We start from the raw sequence: 21,629 nt of genomic DNA, 5'->3' as shown, positions 1-21,629 counted from the left end.
TGTGGGCATAGTCTAGGCTTCTTAGGGGGTATAGAACTGGTCGGGCAGCACTGTGGGCATACACCGGGCACCTTAGGGGCATCAGACTTGTCGGGCAGCTAGTACCAGCGGTTCCTACATTGGTCGGTGTCGCTGGTGAAGAATGGGCCCCTGCAGCCCGGTGGCACGGAGCGAGCGGTGGCGGGGCGGGTCGCCGGGGCGGGCACAGCTGTCCGGGCCGCCCTCTATCATCCGCTTCCCGCCCGCATGCTCAGAGCTCCCGTCGCAGGCAGCATGGCCGAGCCCGGCTCCCGGCAGCAGGATGAGGGTTTCTCTCAGTTCGTGGCCCTGTACCAGCCCGCCCTCCTGGCATCGGGGGTGCCCCGGCTGTACTGGCAGAGCCTGCACCGCAAGCTGGAGGGAGAGGTAGGGGTGCTGCGGGGGGCAGGCTAGTGCCCACCGGGACTGGCATGGTGGGCAACCTCTGTGGAAGTTCAGAGTCACGTGACACAAGTTAGCGATGAAGTGCATTGGGCGTCACCTGGTGTTAGCACCCCGATATTACAGGACGTCATGTCCCCTCAGCAGCTGACCCCCTCTAATGGAGTGAGCCCCTTTAAGATTAGGGTGCCAGTGATGCCCACAGCCAGTCGGCCCTCGCTGTTGCGCAACTTATGTCATGTGACTAGGGAAACCGCGTCAAAAGCTGCGGCGGGTTGTGATGCAGACTTCGCGGATATTCTGCAGCAAACTCGTCCTGTGTGAGCACGCCCTTAACCCCGTAAGGAGCGGCCGCCGTTGGCACGCCCTTAACCCCGTAAGGACTGGCCGCCGTTGGCACGCCCTTAACCCCGTAAGGACCGGCCGCCGTTTGCACGCCCTTAACCCCGTAAGGACCGGCCGCCGTTGGCACGCCCTTAACCCCGTAAGGACTGGCCGCCGTTGGCACGCCCTTAACCCCGTAAGGACCGGCCGCCGTTGGCACGCCCTTAACCCCGTAAGGACCGGCCGCCGTTGGCACGCCCTTAACCCCGTAAGGACCGGCCGCCGTTGGCACGCCCTTAACCCCGTAAGGACCGGCCGCCGTTGGCACGCCCTTAACCCCGTAAGGACCGGCCGCCGTTTGCACGCCCTTAACCCCGTAAGGACCGGCCGCCGTTGGCACGCCCTTAACCCCGTAAGGACCTTCAGCTGCCAAAATTACTTTTGCTGCGTTTTCTTTCCGTGACGTAAAGGGCGATTGTTTTATATCTTGTTTTTTTGTTTGCTTTATTAGGGGTAAAAGGCTACAAAAAAATTTGATAATTTATATAATTTGGTTGTTTTTTAAATAAGTATATCTACGCTAAAATAACGTACAGGAACGGCGCCTCGTTTGGCTTCGGACATTTGGGTATATAATTTGTAAAGCCTTGTATTACATGGCGCACGGTCTGGTTGTTGGCGGTGGGTTATTGTGTATGTGTATATATATATTAGTATTTCTGGGGGTCATTCACATTAACATCCATAGGAGCCGCAGTTACAGGGAATACATCCCCTGTAGTGACATTAGTCACCGGCAGAGCTGATTGAGGTCTGCTGGGACCCTGCAGCTCTGCTGTGACGGGGGGCGCTCTGGAATCATGTGATCACTGGGTCAAATAGCAGAAGTATCACTTCCACTTTCTCTATTCATTACCCCGCTTCTCCCTTCTTCTCCGTGTCCTCGGCCGTCACTAACAGCCCAGGACCTGCTACATAGCAGAAGCTATTATCCCCGCCGTATCTTTCCTATCGTCCAAGGATAAAGCCCAGGACCAAGCGCTGTAAATCTAGTGGTGGGCGCCGGCCGGCCAGGATCCCGAATGGCGGCGCCGGCCGGCCAGGATCCCGGGTGGCGGGCGCCGGCCGGCCAGGATCCCGGGTGGCGGGCGCCGGCCGGCCAGGATCCCGGGTGGCGGGCGCCGGCCGGCCAGGATCCCGGGTGGCGGGCGCCGGCCGGCCAGGATCCCGAGTGGCGGGCGCCGGCCGGCCAGCACCCCGGGTGGCGGGCGCCGGCCGGCCAGCACCCCGAGTAGCTCACGTATTGATGACCTTTCTTGAAGACAGGCAATCCATAGTATTGTGTGACTGTATGATGTGAGTCATGTGGAGAATGTCATGTACAATAGTCTGATTGCCACAGGCAAGTGGGCATTCATAATACAAAATGTCTGAAGGCCCTTTTACACACAACGATTATTGCCCAAAACTTGCTCAAAAGCAATCTTTTGAGCGATAATCGTTGCGTGTAAACGTGCCGATCTTTCACTTTTCTACCGAACAATGATTTTATGTTTGGCATAAAATCCATCATTCGACAGAAGAGCTGATAGCAGGGACTTCACGCTGTGTTCTCCGCCGGGAGCGCTGATAACATTGTCTCTGCTGTCAGCCCTTGCACAGAACAAAGGGAATGTATTCCGAGAACAGACCGCTCACTGTTCTCTGAATACAGCTCCCAGCTGCTCACACACTACTAATTGGTACTAATAGGCATTAGTACCAATTAGTAGTTTATGCAAAATGATCGTTCAAAAGCTATCTTTTGAGTGCTCATCTTTGTGTGTAGATGTGTCCTAAAGGGGCACATAAAGCTCCCCTCGTCCCGGGGTGTAGACTGTTCCCAAATTGTCTCCTCTTCATTTGGGTCGGTCTGTCAGGAGACCCCGCTGTGCAGCTGCAGTCTAACAATGCCTCGCATAGCTTGTCATGTTCCCTGCATACCTTCCGCAGAATACCGGCTGCATTTCTAGCCATAGTATTATATTATGGAGTTGCTCTTCATGCAGTTTCCTCATATAGTCTCATTAGCGACTCTGCAGATGAAACCTCATCTCTTCCGCGGTTTCTCCGACCTTGAGGACACGCTACACGCCTGTTAGTAACGGGGTTTGCCGCATCGCAGATGGGATGATTTTTCAAATATGCAGAATATGATCTCGGCAATACAAACTTCTGTACATAAAAATGGGGACAGTGTTTCACGTTGCGCAGCAGACTTCCTGGCTGGACCTTGCTAAACCCACAGTAGGAGACCGAGTGTTCGGGGTTTATAGGTAAACCATCTTGTGCAGGGTCAGGTCCTGACATGTTACCTGAGCGCGCGCTCTTGGCAGGTGTGTTCTGCAGATGTGTCATGGTGGATTAGGTGGCAACATACACAAAGGGTTGCGTAAACTGTAGCTTGGATTACAGCTCCGCCTGATGATTTCTTAAAGAGACAGGACCCATGATAATAAGAATGTTCTGCTGATCTCCTGCATTCAATTCAGTAGTTTGTTTCTTAGCTTGAAAAATCCAGATTGTTTATCCTCTATTATACTCCAGAGCTGCACTCACTATTCTGTTGGTGGAGTCACTGTATACATACATTACTTATCCTGTACTGATCCTGAGTTACATCCTGTATTATACCCCAGAGCTGCGCTCACTATTCTGCTGGTGGAGTCACTGTGTACATACATTACTTATCCTGTACTGATCCTGAGTTACATCCTGTATTATACTCCAGAGCTGCACTCACTATTCTGCTGGTGGAGTCACTGTGTACATACATTACTTATCCTGCACTGATCCTGAGTTACATCCTGTATTATACTCCAGAGCTGCACTCACTATTCTGCCGGTGGAGTCACTGTGTACATACATTACTTATCCTGTACTGATCCTGAGTTACATCCTGTATTATACTCCAGAGCTGCACTCACTATTCTGCTGGTGGAGTCACTGTGTACATACATTACTTATCCTGCACTGATCCTGAGTTACATCCTGTATTATACTCCAGAGCTGCACTCACTATTCTGCCGGTGGAGTCATTGTGTACATACATTACTTATCCTGTACTGATCCTGAGTTACATCCTGTATTATACTCCAGAGCTGCACTCACTATTCTGCTGGAGTCACTGTGTATATACATTACTTATCCTGTACTAATCCTGAGTTACATCCTGTATTACACTTCTGAGCTGCACTCACTATTCTGTTGGTGGAGTCACTGCGTACATACATTACTTATCCTGTACTGACCTGAGTTACATCCTATATTATACCCCAGAGCCGCACTCACTATTCTGCTGCTGGAGTCACTGTGTACATACATTACTTATCCTGTATAATCCTGAGTTATATCCTGTATTATACTGCAGAGCTGCACTCACTATTCTGCTGGTGGAGTCACTGTGTACATACATTACTTATCCCGTACTGCCCCTGAGTTACATCCTGTATTATACTCCAGAGCTGCGCTCACTATTCTGCTGATGGAGTCACTGTGTACATACATTACTTATCCTGTACTGATCCTGAGTTACATCCTGTATTATACTCCAGAGCTGCGCTCACTATTCTGCTGGTGGAGTCACTGTGTACATACATTACTTATCCCGTACTGCCCCTGAGTTACATCCTGTATTATACTCCAGAGCTGCGCTCACTATTCTGCTGGTGGAGTCACTGTGTACATACATTACTTATCCTGTATGGCTCCTGAGTTACATCCTGTATTATACCCCAGAGCTGCACTCACTATTCTGCTGGTGGAGTCACTGTGTACATACATTACTTATCCTGTACTGATCCTGAGTTACATCCTGTATTATACCCCAGAGCTGCACTCACTATTCTGCTGGTGGAGTCACTGTGTACATACATTACTTATCCTGTACTGATCCTGAGTTACATCCTGTATTATACTCCAGAGCTGCGCTCACTATTCTGCTGATGGAGTCACTCCAGGATTTGGTAGCATGTAACCCAAGCCTTTTTTCATCTTCCAGATCTTTGACGCTGGGGAAATGTTTGGAATAATGCAGGTAGAGGAGGTTGAGGAAGAAGAGGAGGAAGAACAACGGCTGGAAATTGAAAGGGAACTTAAAAAGAAGGCAAACCCCGGGATGGAGCCATCTTTCAAAGTAATTGTCACCAATGAGAACGGGCTGAGCGCCTCTGACCCCAACTGGTGCGTTCATCACTTAGAATGTACTATATTCTAATAGATAGTCTGGGGGCTCTTAAAGGTGTTTTTTTTAAATATCTGTTCTTGCAATAGGTCATCAATATTTGATCAGTGGGGGTCTGCTACTCAGGACCCCCACTGATCAGCTGATTGATCAGTGATGTCACAGTCATTGATCACATGGCCTGGAAGCAGCTCATTTGCTTTCAAGTTTATGGGACTGAGCTGCTATACCAGGCACAGCCACTATGAAATGTACGGCGCTATGCTTGGTATGCTGTGAAGTGGGTTTCAGGCTCCCCAGATCTCCAAAGACACTTCAGACAGCTGGTCTGCAGGGATCTCAAATGGTGGACCACACTGATGACCTATCCTGATTCTTAGAAAAAAACATTTAAAGCAGTTGTCTCAATAGGACATCCGTTGTCCATATACACTTCGTAAGCAGGGGGTCTCCTCTAATAGCCACAGCTGCAAAGTAAGGGTGCATTCACATGAGTGAGCGCGATATGGGTCCAAGAAAGATATCGCACTCTTAAACTCGCCATTTCTGCTTATTGCGAAGAAAAACGCATCGCGTGCGCAAAATTCATGTGTTTCAATAGGAAAAATTTGAAAAATTGCCCTCACATGAAAATCACATCTACAGGAAATAATGGGGGGGGATTCTGAAACACAATCCCCCAAAAATAGGACATGTGCGATTTTAATTTATTTATTTTTTCAATCTCGACCATCGGTCTGACAGAAGTATCGGTCATGAATAAACACGATGTCTGACCATATACTAATCGGTCGTAGATCACGTGAAAACCACCCGTGTGAATGCACCCTAAGACCAACTTCCCGTTGGGAGGACTTGGCCTGACCATGTGTTACTCGGTTGCCCTTGTATATGAATAGCCTGCATGTAATACTTCAAGTAACCTGTAGTGGCCACTGCAGAGAAAATGTGGGACCAGACAAAACCAGTGATTGCAGCTGATCACTGGGGGATCGAGGAACCAGACCCTCGCCTCTTGCTATGTGTATTTGGGAAATTGGCAAGAATTTGGTGGTCAAATGGAAGGGAAGTGTGACTGCTGGATCAGCTTACACCAGGTTTGTAGTCTATAACTATGGGAACACATAGCTCTGCACAGGAGCTGTATACTTAAAGGGAATCTCATTTACTTTTAGTCCTATTGGCTAGCTTATGGGCTGAGGGTAGGCGACTGCTGCAGTTCGAGGATGTAAGTTTTTTATACTTCCCCTGTTGTCAGTGCTGGAAGCCACCGCTGAATGCATCGAGCGGCCCTGATAAGTAGTCCGCCCATTCCAGCGCTAACGGTGGAGAAGGTATCTGACACTTACATCGCGGACTCAGCCGGGCGCTTACTTTCAGCATATAGGCTTAGCTGATGGGACTAAAAGTAGGAGACGGCTTCCCTTTAAAACAAGGTTCTTTGCCAATTTGGCCATTTTTTATTTGGGTTGCGTAGGAATGATATATACATCTGTGATGCTAAATTATATATTTGCCTTTTGCAGCATTTTTCTCATTGACCACGCATGGACGTACCGCGTGGAGCACGCTCGGCACCAGCTGATAGAAGTTCCTGGCCTCCTCCACCGTATGGCCAACCTCATGGGCATAGAGTTTCACGGAGAAGCCCCGGATGCAGACGTGGTGGAGATGGTCCTGAAGGAAATGTGGAAGTACAACCAGACGTATCAGCTGTCACACGGGGTAGCCTCACGTTATTCCTTTGTCCTCGGGGCTCGTTCACACGGGGTAGCCTCACGTTATTCCTTTGCCCCCGGGGCTCGTTCACACGGGGTAGCCTCACGTTATTCCTTTGTCCTCGGGGCTCGTTCACACGGGGTAGCCTCACGTTATTCCTTTGCCCCCGGGGCTCGTTCACACGGGGTAGCCTCACGTTATTCCTTTGTCCTCGGGGCTCGTTCACACGGGGTAGCCTCACGTTATTCCTTTGCCCCCGGGGCTCGTTCACACGGGGTAGCCTCACGTTATTCCTTTGCCCCCGGGGCTCGTTCACACGGGGTAGCCTCACGTTATTCCTTTGCCCCCGGGGCTCGTTCACACGGGGTAGCCTCACGTTATTCCTTTGCCCCCGGGGCTCGTTCACACGGGGTAGCCTCACGTTATTCCTTTGCCCCCGGGGCTCGTTCACACGGGGTAGCCTCACGTTATTCCTTTGTCCTCGGGGCTCGTTCACACGGGGTAGCCTCACGTTATTCCTTTGTCCTCGGGGCTCGTTCACACGGGGTAGCCTCACGTTATTCCTTTGCCCCCGGGGCTCGTTCACAAGGGGTAGCCTCACGTTATTCCTTTGTCCTCGGGGCTCGTTCACACGGGGTAGCCTCACGTTATTCCTTTGCCCCTGGGGCTCGTTCACACGGGGTAGCCTCACGTTATTCCTTTGCCCCTGGGGCTCGTTCACACGGGGTAGCCTCACGTTATTCCTTTGCCCCCGGGGCTCGTTCACACGGGGTAGCCTCACGTTATTCCTTTGCCCCCGGGGCTCGTTCACACGGGGTAGCCTCACGTTATTCCTTTGCCCCCGGGGCTCGTTCACACGGGGTAGCCTCACGTTATTCCTTTGCCCCCGGGGCTCGTTCACACGGGGTAGCCTCACGTTATTCCTTTGCCCCCGGGGCTCGTTCACACGGGGTAGCCTCACGTTATTCCTTTGCCCCCGGGGATCATTCACACGGGGTAGCCTCACGTTATTCCTTTGCCCCCGGGGCTCGTTCACACGGGGTAGCCTCACGTTATTCCTTTGTCCTCGGGGCTCGTTCACACGGGGTAGCCTCACGTTATTCCTTTGCCCCCGGGGCTCGTTCACACGGGGTAGCCTCACGTTATTCCTTTGCCCCCGGGGCTCGTTCACACGGGGTAGCCTCACGTTATTCCTTTGCCCCCGGGGCTCGTTCACACGGGGTAGCCTCACGTTATTCCTTTGCCCCCGGGGCTCGTTCACACGGGGTAGCCTGTTAGGGAAATAAAGGTTAAGGGGACGGACAGGGTTTTTTTTTTTTTAAGTTTTGTTTTGTTTTCCTCCCTACAAACAGCGCCGCTTCCGTTTTTTTTAAGTATTACCACGCTACAAAATTCAAATAAATGGGGCTAAACTGCAGTACCGGATTCGCCCTATGAACAGATGTGGCACTGTTTTTCTTTCCTGGGGGGGGGGACACAAACCTTTCTTTTCTAGTGCTGGACAGTCATGTTCTAGAGGTCTGCATTTCCACCATTGCCGCCTTTCTCTTCACAGACAGCGGAGGAGAAGGTTCCCGTCTGGTACATAATGGATGAATTTGGATCCAGGATTCAGCACTCGGATGAGCCGACGTTTGGCACCGCTCCGTTTTATTACGTTCCCCAGCAACTATCGTACACTATACTGTGGCCCCTCAGGGACCTGAGCAACGGGGGTAACCAGACATTCCATCACTTGCTATGTGTCGACTCTCTGTGTCCTGACTAGGCAGGAGGTCACAACATCAAAGGCCTCATTCACAGACACAATTGGCGCCAGGCAGAGTCCATTGTCTATAACGGGGTCCGTTGGACTTCTGACATTAAATTTCCCGGGTGAAAAAGCTGAAAATTCTGCGCTCTTCCATCCGGGAATTCATGCTGGATCAGCAACAGAGGCTCTGAACCGAAGATGAGAAATAAAGTAACTTTGCAACTAGTTTTTAATTAAAACTATCACTATATATCTGCTATTGCAACCCATGTGTCCCCATGGCAACAGACTACATAGAAACCCCGTGTAGTCTGATCCGCCTGTCCACCAATATATGTTAGTAACGTATAGGGGACAAGATGGCAAGACTGCAGAGTTTGCCTATACAGGGTTCATTTGTAGTCTGTTACCACTTTAATTGCACTCCCTCTATCCAAGATTGCTCCTATTCACTGACTGCAAGCAGAGATCTTGAGAACCAGATGGAATTCTATTACAAAGTTGATTTTTTTTTTTGTACCTTTTCAGGGGAAGTGTCCCGTGATTACGCTTATGGAGAGACCGATCCGTTGATCCGTAGTTGTTTGCTCGTACCTTGGCAGTCGGCAGATGTTACCCATATTAGCCACCACACACCAGAGCCGTCAGAGGACCATTATCAGGTACGATATGGTGGTATATCAAATACCTTTTTGCCGTCAGCCATCACCCGGTCCCCAGTCTTGTCACCACGATGCCCACATCACTACCAGACGTAGTTGCCGTGACTGGATCTTGGTGCCATGGCAAATAATCAGAGGGTGGGGTTGGTTCAATCATCGCTCTTGTCGCCCCCTACTGTCCTGTAGTTATCATGGCGGTTGGAGAGTTGTTTCTAACACATTGCATTTCTCTTTAGGCCATCTTTGCTGAGAATAAAGAGTCGACGCCTCTTCCTGTGGAGCCTTCCTTACACGACAAGAGTAAAATCTTTAAGTAGGTGTTTCTGTAATGTCCGTCGTTCTGCTCTGTTGTGGAGCCGATCTCTAAAAGTGGCAGCTGTGCCCGCTTCATCATATACCAGAAACCGTTGGCATCCGTTGGGTTTCCATTATGGTTTCCTTAGCTGAATCTGCGATGGAGGCTGTAATGGGAACCTCAGGCACGGATGTGAACGAGGCCTTTGAATACTTCGTAGTATACACTATCCTACCCCTAAGCAAGCAGTTGTTTCCATATCTTAATACTTAGTGGGGCTCCTTTGGCCCTAAGGACATTGGGCACTCTCCGTGGTATACTTTCTATTAACACCTCATATAGTCCAGCTAGTGTTTCCCTCCATTCATCCTGCAAACCTTGACGTGCAGCAGTACAGGTGGGAGCGGATGATGTATGCCATCACTTCACGATACCTGACGGACTGACCTCGGGGTCTCTCCCCGATCCTGAGAATGAGCGGTAATGCAGTGTCGCAGCCCCTTCGCTGTAATGCAGTGTTGCAGCCCATTGCATCCAGGTGGGTCAGCGGACTAAAGAGGCTGCGGTGCTGCAGATTCTCCAAAATATATGCTGCCTCATAAACAAAGAGATGTTCATTGGCGCATCGCAGCCCCTTTAGTCCGCTGATTGGTGGAGGTTACGGGAGTCGGACCCCGGCCAATGTCATAGTGGCTCATCTTACACATCCGCCATTAATAGTAAAGTCCCAGAAGATCTCTTTAACCCCTTCCCAGGCACATCATGTAAATACATATGTCATGTGGTCACGAAGGGCGTATGGAAAGGGCTCAGTAGCCAAGTCTGCTGTATACCCGGTGGGTATTTTAACAGCTGCCACCACCATCGCCACACTTCGAGTTGGTGCTGATCGCACCGGTTAACTATTTAGATGCTTTGGTCAAAACTGTCCGGAGTGGGACCCCTCTCCAACATTTTCATCCACGGTCCCCTCGGACGTAATTGCGGGGTACCAATGGATTAGCGTGGTAGAAAAGGCTCCCAGGACTGCGGGGCATTAATGCCTATCAAACCCTGATGGGACTGTAACTTACAGTTATGGATGAACAGAGCTTGTTCAACTTCATATCGTCTTCCTGTAGAGTCTGCCCCATAGCTGGCAGCTGCCGGGAACTGCTGCGACTAGTGGGCTCTGATTGGGGCAGCTAAAGGTTTAGGTGACTGTAACCCCTTGCAGTGTGAGCAGAGGGTGCTGCTAGGCTAGAATGGCACCCTACAGCTGCCTGAAGGCCCACAGGGCTGCCATGCAAAGAGGCAGGGCGGGATAAGCAACAGCAATAGTCGCTATACTTCCATACTCGACTAGAAATCCTATTATCCCACACAGTGAAGGGAGTAGAAGATATTAAGTCTCTATAGTTTTTTCAATCTCCCCAATCGCCCGACCATAGAATCACGTTGTCATGGTTACTGCACTGTAAAGCTAAACTCGCCGAAAAATGGCACAAGTGCATATTTTTTCTCTCCATTTAATGGTTTCTGTACATTTTACGCCACGTTAAATGGTGCTACTAACAGGCCCTCGTCAGGAGAATGAAAACATTACGACTCTTAGAAGGCGGAGATGGAAAAACGGAAATAAACCCGTGGTAAATGTCTGATCCCGCCGTGTTTCCACCAAGCCCTCCCTTTTGTCTCGCAGAGTTCACACGGATATGCAGCAGGTCCTGAACGGCGTGAACCATCCACGATTTGTCTTCACCAACGACGAGAAGGAAGCCGACATTCTCTTCCACTTCTCCCACTTCAAAGATTACAAGTGAGTGCGCTGCGGGGCTCTAGCAGTCCGGATCGGACCCTCCGATGACCCTCCATCCAATCTGTGACCTTAGAGGGGTTGTCCCAAGATATGCACCGTAGGCCCTTATACACTGTCGGCCATGAACATTCGTTGTCGGGCCATGTGGAAGGTACAATGATCAGCTGAGGAAGAAGTGAATGCTTGTTCGTTAACGGATCCTTGACTCGTAGCACCTGCTTGCTGATGGTCTCTACATCTGCCGTGTGAACAGCCAAGCTATGGGGGGCGAACAATCCTACTTAAGATCATTGGTCCCTATAAGTGATTCAAACCTACGTAAAACAAAAATGGACGAGCGCCGATCGGTATTCTTGTTGCTCAACCGTTGCGCCATTCATACAGGGGGACACAGGACCCCCATTCTCGGAGCATGTGCACTGCCACTCCATTCGTCTCAATGGCGCTGCTGAAGGTTTGCTGTTCTTCTCGTCGGCAGTGCCATAGAGATGAATGGAGCACAGCAAGTCTACTTATCCGCCGTCTATATAGGGGACACAGGACCCCTGTATTCGTGATCAGTGGGGTCCCAGCAGTCGGGCACACATCACCTACCACGGGGGGGCAGATAATTCTTCAGATGTGATGTATACAACATGCTTTTGTCTCTCTAGGACGCTCAGCACAGAACGGCCTCACGTTCTACTCAATCAGTTCCCGTGTGAGAATCTGCTGACTGTAAAGGATTGCCTGGCATCCGTTTCTAGAAGGGTCGGGGGCGCTGAAGGCCCAAAATGGCTGCCGCGTACGTTTAATCTGAAGACCGAGCTCCCACAGTTTATCAGCTACTTCAAACAGCGTGAGGAAAGGTAGTAGTCAGGGGTGGGAATCGGCTGGGGTGCGGGCGGGTAGGACTGTGTGCAGCGCAGGAGGCCGAAGTTAAATATTTGCTCGTGAGGGATCTGCCCCTGAATGCACGGCTTGTGTATCTTTCTTGTTTGGCCACTCCAACATAAAGCAATCGCTGAGTGATACCGGAGCTCCACGGCTCTTACATATTTGGTGCCATTGTCTCTGCAGGGGGGAGGACAACCACTGGATTTGCAAGCCATGGAACCTTGCCCGCAGTCTGGATACACATGTCACAACCAACTTGTCTTACATCGTACGGCAGAGGGAGAACACGCCAAAGGTTTGTCCAAAGCACACGGGCAAGTTCAGTCATGTAACCATCTCCTTCATGGCTTCGGTGGTAATGCTGAATATAAGACGTGTTGTCGCGCCACAGCCCGCTCCTGCACCCACCTCACATACTGCCAATTACCCAAGGAAATCTGCAGAAAGTGACTCGCTGTGTACATACATTACATATTGTACCGATCCTGAGTTACATCCTGTATCATACTCCAGAGCTGCACTCACTATTCTGCTGGTGGAGTCACTGTGTACATACATTACTTATCCTGTACTGATCCTGAGTTACATCCTGTATTATACTCCAGAGCTGCACTCACTATTCTGCTGGTGGAGTCACTGTGTACATACATTACTTATCCTGTACTGATCCTGAGTTACATCCTGTATTATACCTCAGAGCTGCACTCACTATTCTGCTGGTGGAGTCACTGTGTACATACATTACTTATCCTGTACTGACCCTGAGTTACATCTTGTATTATACTCCAGAGCTGCACTCACTATTCTGCTGGTGGAGTCACTGTGTACATACATTACTTATCCTGTATTATACCCCAGAGCTGCACTCACTATTCTGCTGGTGGAGTCACTGTGTACATACATTACTTATCCTGTATTATACCCCTAGAGCTGCACTCACTATTCTGCTGGTGGAGTCACTGTGTACATACATTACTTATCCTGTACTGATCCTGAGTTACATCCTGTATTATACTCCAGAGCTGCACTCACTATTCTGCTGGTGGAGTCACTGTGTACATACATTACTTATCCTGTACTGATCCTGAGTTACATCCTGTATTATACCCCAGAGCTGCACTCACTATTCTGCTGGAGTCACTGTGTACATACATTACTTATCTTGTACTGATCCTGAGTTACATCCTGTATTATACTGCAGAGCTGCACTCACTATTCTGCTGGTGGAGTCACTGTGTACATACATTACTTATCTTGTACTGATCCTGAGTTACATCCTGTATTATACTGCAGAGCTGCACTCACTATTCTGCTGGTGGAGTCACTGTGTACATACATTACTTATCCTGTACTGATCCTGAGTTACATCCTGTATTATACCCCAGAGCTGCACTCACTATTCTGCTGGTGGAGTCACTGTGTACATACATTACTTATCCTGAGTTACATCCTGTATTATACTCCAGAGCTGCACTCACTATTCTGCTGGAGTCACTGTGTACATACATTACTTATCTTGTACTGATCCTGAGTTACATCCTGTATTATACTGCAGAGCTGCACTCACTATTCTGCTGGTGGAGTCACTGTGTACATACATTACTTATCCTGTACTGATCCTGAGTTACATCCTGTATTATACTGCAGAGCTGCACTCACTATTCTGCTGGTGGAGTCACTGTGTACATACATTACTTATCCTGTATTATACCCCAGAGCTGCACTCACTATTCTGCTGGTGGAGTCACTGTGTACATACATTACTTATCCTGTATTATACCCCAGAGCTGCACTCACTATTCTGCTGGTGGAGTCATTACTTATCCTGGTTCCCAGTTGGTGACACTGTGTAGTATATATGTCTCTTTTCTCCTGCATTAGGTTGTCTCCAAGTACGTAGAGAATCCAGTGCTTTTTCACCGGGATGATGTTGGGATGGTGAAATTTGACATCCGTTACGTTGTGCTCCTCCGCTCCGTCCGGCCCCTCAAGGTCTTTGCCTACAATGTCTTCTGGCTTAGATTTGCTAACAGGTATTCTGTCCACTAATCTTCTTCTCTCTTCTGCTCCTTTCCCCTTCATCACTTTCCTCTTTGTCCCCCACAGGCCGTTCACACTCGAGGACTTGGATGACTACGAGAAGCACTTCACGGTCATGAACTATGCTTCCAGTGTGCAGCTGAAGCAGGTGACCTCACCACTTGTGACTATAGGGGGCGCCACCCTGCAGCTCTCTTGTTCTGGCAAAACTACAATTCCCAGCATGCAGCATTCTTGCAATGCTTGGAGCAGAGTAATGTTGCAGCTGCTACAATGTATCGCTGCCTTTACAAATAAAGTTTTAGCTAAAAGCGTCTTGCAGAGTGAGAGATTATGACACAGGCCCGTAAGTGGGGGGCTTTCTGCAGCAGCTTGTCGGGGTCCCAGTGAAACAAATCCTTGTGTGATAAATTCGACTTGGAGGTTTCCCTCCTAAAGACCCCTATCTGTTGTGTGATCACTGGAATCCCCAGGATGGCGAACCCGTCAAAGTAAGAAGGACTCCTCTTTATTCCAAACGCATAGAGCCCCCCGACTCGTGGCTTGTCTGGGTCCCGGGGTCCTTATACTGCGGGAAAGCCGCATGGGAGAGCGGTAGGTCCTCCACTTTGTACTACATTGAGTTCAATAGACGCTGTGTCATTCTTCATTTCTCCTTAGGAGGCGCTGCAGGGAAATCAAACAATTCCTGCTAGCTTCCTCTACTGATTGCTGCAGGTCCTGGCAGGAGGACATCCTATGCTCATCGGGGGGGGGGCTTCCAACAAAAAAGGGATTATCCGAAATGAAGCCCCCTTTAAATTCCAAGTTTTATAATCTGCTTTGTCATCTTTTGCGTTGTAGATTCACTGCGATGAATTTATCACCTTGTTTGAGAAGCAGTATCCCGAGTATCCCTGGAAGTCTATCGAGGTATGTGATCTGTACACACTAGTTAGGAAAACCTTTCTGCCAAAAACAGCGCCACCCCTATCCACAGGCTGTGTGTGATATTGCAGCTTAGTCCCATTCATGTCAATGGAGCTGAGTTATTGTTTGCTGTGGGCAACAAGGCCTATAAGGCGGTTTTGGTATTTTCTACCCCCTGCGGTTCTTGTTTTAGGCTGTGTTCACACTACACAATGGCCTCCGTTCATGACTGCTACTCTACTCCGTCACCAAGCAGATCTTTACAAATCGGTGCAGTCAGTCAGGATTCATTATGGGGTCCGTCAAGGCTCGGTCAGTCAGATATACCGGAACCCTGGATGGAAGTATTAAATGCAACTGTGCCCCGGATCAGGGTGGCTCAGTGGTTAGCACTGGGTTGGAGTCTGACCACGGCCCGCATCTGCATGCATACTGTATGTCCTCCCTGTGTCTGTGTGAGTTTCCTCTGGGTTCTCCTGTTTACTCCTACGCTCCAAACAACATGAAGGCCCCTTTATTCTGGGCATCGGTGAGGGACTCTGTAGTCGGACCCCCAACTGATCAGACCCTGATGTAATCGTACCTTTGAATCCTCTTTTGCTGATCATTGGGCCATGTGAATATTCTCACTGATCCGCTGATGAGTGAGCAAGCGCTCGTTCTTGGTCAGGTCATGCCTTCTTATGCTCACTTGTCGGCTGCACATCTCCTTGTAGTCAGCGAGATGTACAGCCAGCCAATAGCAGCTCTGCGGGACCAACGATTGTAGTAAAGCGGTTTTCCGTCGTGGAAAAAAAGTGCGGCAGATAACGATGGAAAGTAGAAAACCGCCCACAACCTTTCCAATGGCCCCCCAGAGCCCGCGCCGATCCCAGAAGAGACTTCAGCTGTTACATGCTATTCATGTACAGGAGGCACTGATTGGGTAAGCAATCACATAAATGATGAGCGGCACCTGACCACTGTAGTCCTTTCTGGGACCAGATCGTTGGGGGGCCGTGCACTGGGTGGGGGGCACCAATGCAAGAGCAGCTCCAGCTTTATATTCTATTTTACACCATCTGTTGCCGGCAATTTTTTTTCTTATTGAAAAACCCCTTTAATGATTGTTGATCCCCGTAAAGCTGATCATCTGCCCTGCAAACGGAGGAAACGGTGGGTGGGTGTCGAAGGTCGTACATGTATACGGCGCTATGAGACCAAATGTCCTTCAGCCAGGAAATGATTCCGACAGACACAGAGGTGTAACGATGGCGCCCCCTGTCTCTGGATGGTGGACAACAAAACAGTTGGAGCTTCTCATGCTTGTCGGATGCTCCTCTCTACTGTTGGTCTATCGACAGCGTCCTGAGACCAGTAACCTTGTGTGCCCCCATCAACTGGTCCCAAAACCGCTTAACAGTCTGGGCAGACGCTGCTCTCTACTGGTGGTCTGTAGGGGGCGTCCTGAGACCAGTAACCTTGTGTGCCCTCACACATCCACTGGTCCCAACACCTCCTAACAGTCTGGTCAGACGCTCCTCTCTACTGGTGGTCTGTAGGGGGCATCCTGAGCCCGGTCACCTTGTGTGCCCTCACACATCCACTGGTCCCAACACCTCCTAACAGTCTGGTCAGACGCTCCTCTCTACTGGTGGTCTGTAGGGGGCATCCTGAGCCCGGTCACCTTGTGTGCCCTCACACATCCACTGGTCCCAACACCCTCTAACAGTCTGGTCAGATGCTCCTCTCTACTGGTGGTCTGTAGGGGGCGTCCTGAGCCTGGTCACCTTGTGTGCCCTCACACATCCACTGGTCCCAACATCTCCTAACAGTCTGGTCAGACGCTCCTCTCTACTGCTGGTCTGTAGGGGGCATCCTGAGCCCAGTCACCTATTGTGCCCCCATCCACTGGTCCCAACATCTCCTAACAGTCTGGTCAGAACGGCCAGTGGGGGGGCAATTCATCCATACAACCGTCCAGCTTCTCACATCCCAATAATGCGCCCCCCTCTGGTAACGGGGTGAATTCTCTTCTCTGCCTCGTAGAGGCCTCTAATGGTCAGCAAGCCCTACACGAAGAAGAGGTCACTACACACAAGGAGCATCCGAGAGCCTCTTATAGGCCAAGGGGGGAACCACTTTTAGGGCCTCCGGTGACAAGACCGTCCATCTAATCACCACAACTCCTCATTCCGTGCAGCGTAGCTTCTCCTCTCCGCACCTTCACCTACATGACCAACACTTATGTTGCACTTTACCTGAACTAATGCCGTTCTGTTTGCAGTCTCTACATGCTTTATCTCTCCACCAGTGACTTCTGTCTTCCTTTTACCATCAGGCTGAAATATTTAAAACCTTTGGAGAACTGTTTCGAGCTGCAACCTCCAAGCCGGCTCCACTTGGGATTTGCGATTACCAGTCATCACGAGCCATCTATGCTATCGACCTAATGCTGAAGTGGGACACGGACACTGCCGGTACTGCAACAGTCTCATCTTAAAGGGGTGGTCTGGAGAAGCATGCTTAGCAGAGCCCAGTGGTGTCGGTGCCGGGTCATGTGGTATAGATCTTCCTTCCCCCTCCTGAGCTTTGGTGATGGCGTTAGGAGGGCTGGCCCTTCTCTCCGTAGTCCCGTTGAACGTGGATGGAGTGCTAGTAAGCTTGTGCAATAACCAGCGCTTCATTCAGTCTCATCATTGCGGAGGTAACCCTGCAGTGAGGACGGGTCAACGGACGCCTGTTCTCAAGATCAACGGGGGTCTCAGTGGTGAGACCCCCACCGATCAGGGTAGGGGATAATTTTCATTTGTAGTACAACCCCTTTAAAGGAGATGTATACTTTTGCAACCATTTTTTTGGGATTGCTCCAAAGTATCTAGAAAATAAGATCACAAAGAGTCATGAATACCGTTTTGTGTATACAGCTCTAAAGCAGGCCTAGGTGCTTCTATGGTGACAGACGACAATCGCGCCCTTTGAGTAGTCTGAGCCTCTATCTGCCGCCTCTTGTTGCTGACCTACAGAACAGGAAGTCGAAAGTTAGGGCCCTGTTACATGTTTAAAAAATCATTGCCTCATGTGAAGCTGAACGCTAATCTTCCGTGTAAACACGGCCGGCGACCGGACGCCATAGAGCGGCATTGTGTCAGCCTGTCCATTTTAAAAATGATCATTTAGTCGATTGCAAATCATTACGTGTAAATAGTGATCATTCAGTCGTTCCCATTCACTGGCGCGGTCCCTGAAAGACTAAGGATCGAGTTAAAGAGCAAATTACGGAAAAAATCTAAACCATGATCTGCGCTTTTAACCCTTTCCAATCCACTGTCTGACGTCTGAAGACATTATGATTTAAGGCTGTACAGCTCCGATGTTGGAAGACGTCCGTCGGGGTTCTCTTACTGTATATTGCCAGCCTCTCTGCTGTCGGAGCCTATCCAACGTGTCACCTCATGCAGTACTGGCTTTAGCCAGCAGATGGCGCCATTGTATAACAGCAGAAAGAGTAAGCCATCCCTCCCCCTAAGAAAACCAGGATACAAATTGGATTGGAAAGGGTTAAACTGGCAGCATTTTAACCCCTTAACGACACAGGACATTTACATCCTGTGCATTTGGGGTTTGTATGGAGGGCAATCCGGAGCCGATCCCGCTCTGCACAATGTGGGTTCTGGCTATATCTCACAGCTGGTAACAGCGGCGATAACACTGCAGCAGTCAGCCTTGTAAATGCCCTGATTGATTTAAATTCCCTGATTGATTTTGCAGGGCCCTGAATCGCCCCCCTGTGATGTGATCACAAGGTGCAGTTTGGTTGCCATGGCAACCTGGGGCCTTCTGAAGGCCCCCAGTGCTGCCATAGCTGATTGCCTATCAAGCCAAGCTTCTGGCATAATGTAATACTATGTTCAATTCTCCTATGGGGACTAAAATTAAAAAAATGTCAAGAATGTAAAAAACTTTTAGTATTTAGAAAAAATAAAAGGTGTTAAATACTTTTTCTAATATTCCGATCTATCAAAGCAATGCATTATTTACCCGGCGCAATAAGCGTTGTCTGCCCTGCCCAGCCCTGAAGATGGTGGAATGTAGTTTATTTTTCCATTTCACTCAACTTGTTTTCAGTAGATTATATGGTACATTATGTAGTACGACTGCAAAAACAACCCGGCTTCAAAGATGGATGGATAAAAAATTATGTGTTTTTTTTTTTTCTTTGGGGGGGGGGGGGGAAAGGGGGGCTCATCCTTGAGGACTTAAAGGGGTTTTGTCATTAAAAAAAATTATCTAAACTTACCTATTCCTTCCCTGTCTGTCTCCTTATCACATCTTCTCCTGGTTGAGCTTCTCCACTGCCCCAGATCAGCTCACTGCAGGCTGGGCCCAGCTTGTTATGAAGGCTGCTTATCACAAACTCCTTCCTGCTGGGTCAGTGAAGGTCACATCCCTGTGCTGTAGCTTCACTGCCTGGGAAGGAATTGTAATCTATTTCAGAGATAGCTCGCATGAGCAATCTCTGAAGAAGATAGGCAGTCCTCCTGCTGACCTGTGAGCTGTGACATAAAGTACATTGGCAGACTGCCAACCTAATGTACATAACCTCACAGGAAGGAGAAGAATCAGGCAGCTGGAGGTGAAGTGACCCCCGGACTGCAGGAGACAGGAGAAGATAAGGGAGGTGAAGATCTGGTAAGTAGACTGATGGGGAGGAATAGGTAAGTAGAGCATTTTTCTTTTTTAGTGACAGAACCCCTTTAAAGCAAACGCCTGCCAAGCGCTGTACGGTCAGACTAGTCCCAGGGCTTGTGTGTCGTTTGTAACCGTGGGAACATGTAGCCTTTTTATAGGCGCTGTATACACAAAGCAGAAACTAACGGAAGCCACTGAAATCAGGAGCGCGTGTGAATGTATGAAAAAACGGATGTTCGTAAAAACGTACAAGTTTACATAAATTTTACTGACTAATCCCGAACATATTTGTCGTCTCCCTCCAGGAAAACCGGTGATGCAGCCGCAAATCCTAGAGGTCAACTTTAACCCCGACTGTGCCAGGGCCTGCAAGTACCATCCACATTTCTTCAACGATGTCTTCAGCACGCTGTTCTTAGACGAAACAGAAAATTGCAACGTGACCGCCATCCAATAATGACATACGAGTCGCCATGCGCTTCTATTGGATAACGAGCCTCCTGGACTTTATACAACCAGCAATATCCATGTACAAGTCGCCACGATGATATCTGCGGATCACATGCTAGCGTTATTGTATATATCCCTATAGGAACCTCAAGATGTTACTTCCATTAAAGGGATTAGATCAGCAGCCTGCTTTTGTTTTCAGAAACTGTGCCACTCTTGTCTCTGGCTTTTTCTGGTATTGCACCTCAACCCATTCACTTAGAGACTGCAATACCTGACATGGCCATGAACAAGAGTAGCGCTGCTTTCCTGGGTGAAATGAGCCCCTGGTTTCTAATTTTATACATCTGTTACAGTTCGTTTTCATCCTGTAGTAAGTATAGAGAGCCCCACTCTTGTTTACAGCTTCTCCTATAGGGGAGAGCAAGGAAAAAAATATACCCCGCTCCTCATTTAGACCCATGTGATATTGCCAGGCAGTCAGACGAGGTCCTGTTTCAGTTCTCGGTTACCTAGATCGGGTATAGTCGGAGCATTTCTAACTCTGCTGTTTTTGCTCTGCCTTTTTGATACCTTGCAGGTTATGAGCTGTACTTTAGTACCAGGCCGACATTTATGGAGCTCCGGAGCCTGGAGGATCTCGGTTGCATGTTCGCAGTCTCAGCAGAGGGAGTTCTTATTGTTTAAGCAATGTTAATGTTGCATAAAGTGCAAAAATCTCTCTGCTTTTCAGATTTCCATGAGCTTGTTACTTTGTTATATTCTGGGAAATTAAACTGCATTCTGTATTCATTTCACTCATCACTGGTTCATTGTTCTACATATTCTCCAGTCATTCTCTTCTGCGTCCCTTTGGGATTTGCCGCAGCCTCAGCGTCCCTTTGTGATTTGCCGCAGCCTCTGCGTCCCTTTGTGATTTGCCGCAGCCTCTGCGTCCCTTCGGGATTTGCCGCAGCCTCGGCGTCCCTTCGGGATTTGCCGCAGCCTCGGCGTCCCTTCGGGATTTGCCGCAGCCTCGGCGTCCCTTCGGGATTTGCCGCAGCCTCGGCGTCCCTTCGGGATTTGCCGCAGCCTCGGCGTCCCTTCGGGATTTGCCGCAGCCTCGGCGTCCCTTCGGGATTTGCCGCAGCCTCGGCGTCCCTTCGGGATTTGCCGCAGCCTCGGCGTCCCTTCGGGATTTGCCGCAGCCTCGGCGTCCCTTCGGGATTTGCCGCAGCCTCGGCGTCCCTTCGGGATTTGCCGCAGCCTCGGCGTCCCTTCGGGATTTGCCGCAGCCTCGGCGTCCCTTCGGGATTTGCCGCAGCCTCGGCGTCCCTTCGGGATTTGCCGCAGCCTCGGCGTCCCTTCGGGATTTGCCGCAGCCTCGGCGTCCCTTCGGGATTTGCCGCAGCCTCGGCGTCCCTTCGGGATTTGCCGCAGCCTCGGCGTCCCTTCGGGATTTGCCGCAGCCTCGGCGTCCCTTTGGGATTTGCCGCAGCCTCGGCGTCCCT

General features: G+C 49.8%; 1 protein-coding gene across 1 annotated transcript; it reads left to right on the top strand.

Annotated features, from left to right (window-relative positions):
* Nucleotides 1–227: 227 nt before the first annotated feature.
* TTLL12 (tubulin tyrosine ligase like 12) lies at nucleotides 228–20,936 on the top strand. Its single transcript, XM_066590364.1, has 14 exons — nucleotides 228–405; nucleotides 4,784–4,965; nucleotides 6,493–6,691; nucleotides 8,241–8,400; nucleotides 8,967–9,100; nucleotides 9,337–9,413; nucleotides 11,077–11,193; nucleotides 11,847–12,041; nucleotides 12,253–12,364; nucleotides 13,951–14,102; nucleotides 14,176–14,257; nucleotides 14,953–15,021; nucleotides 17,339–17,477; nucleotides 19,995–20,936. The coding sequence occupies exons 1-14, from the start codon at nucleotides 247–249 to the stop codon at nucleotides 20,144–20,146; spliced, it is 1,929 nt and encodes a 642-aa protein (XP_066446461.1). The 5' UTR covers nucleotides 228–246; the 3' UTR covers nucleotides 20,147–20,936.
* Nucleotides 20,937–21,629: the final 693 nt, after the last annotated feature.

This window comes from Eleutherodactylus coqui, chromosome 2 (assembly GCF_035609145.1).
Source record: "Eleutherodactylus coqui strain aEleCoq1 chromosome 2, aEleCoq1.hap1, whole genome shotgun sequence".
Lineage (NCBI taxonomy): Eukaryota > Metazoa > Chordata > Amphibia > Anura > Eleutherodactylidae > Eleutherodactylus > Eleutherodactylus coqui.
This window is presented reverse-complemented; position numbering and strand designations above follow the sequence as displayed.

Coding starts and splice junctions, on each gene's coding strand:
- TTLL12 (XM_066590364.1), top strand. CDS start 247: ATGCTCAGAGCTCCCGTCGCAGGCAGCATGGCCGAGCCCGGCTCCCGG. Junction 9,414..11,076: donor GACAAGAGTAAAATCTTTAA/GTAGGTGTTTCT, acceptor TTTGTCTCGCAG/AGTTCACACGGATATGCAGC. Junction 15,022..17,338: donor ATCCCTGGAAGTCTATCGAG/GTATGTGATCTG, acceptor TTTTACCATCAG/GCTGAAATATTTAAAACCTT.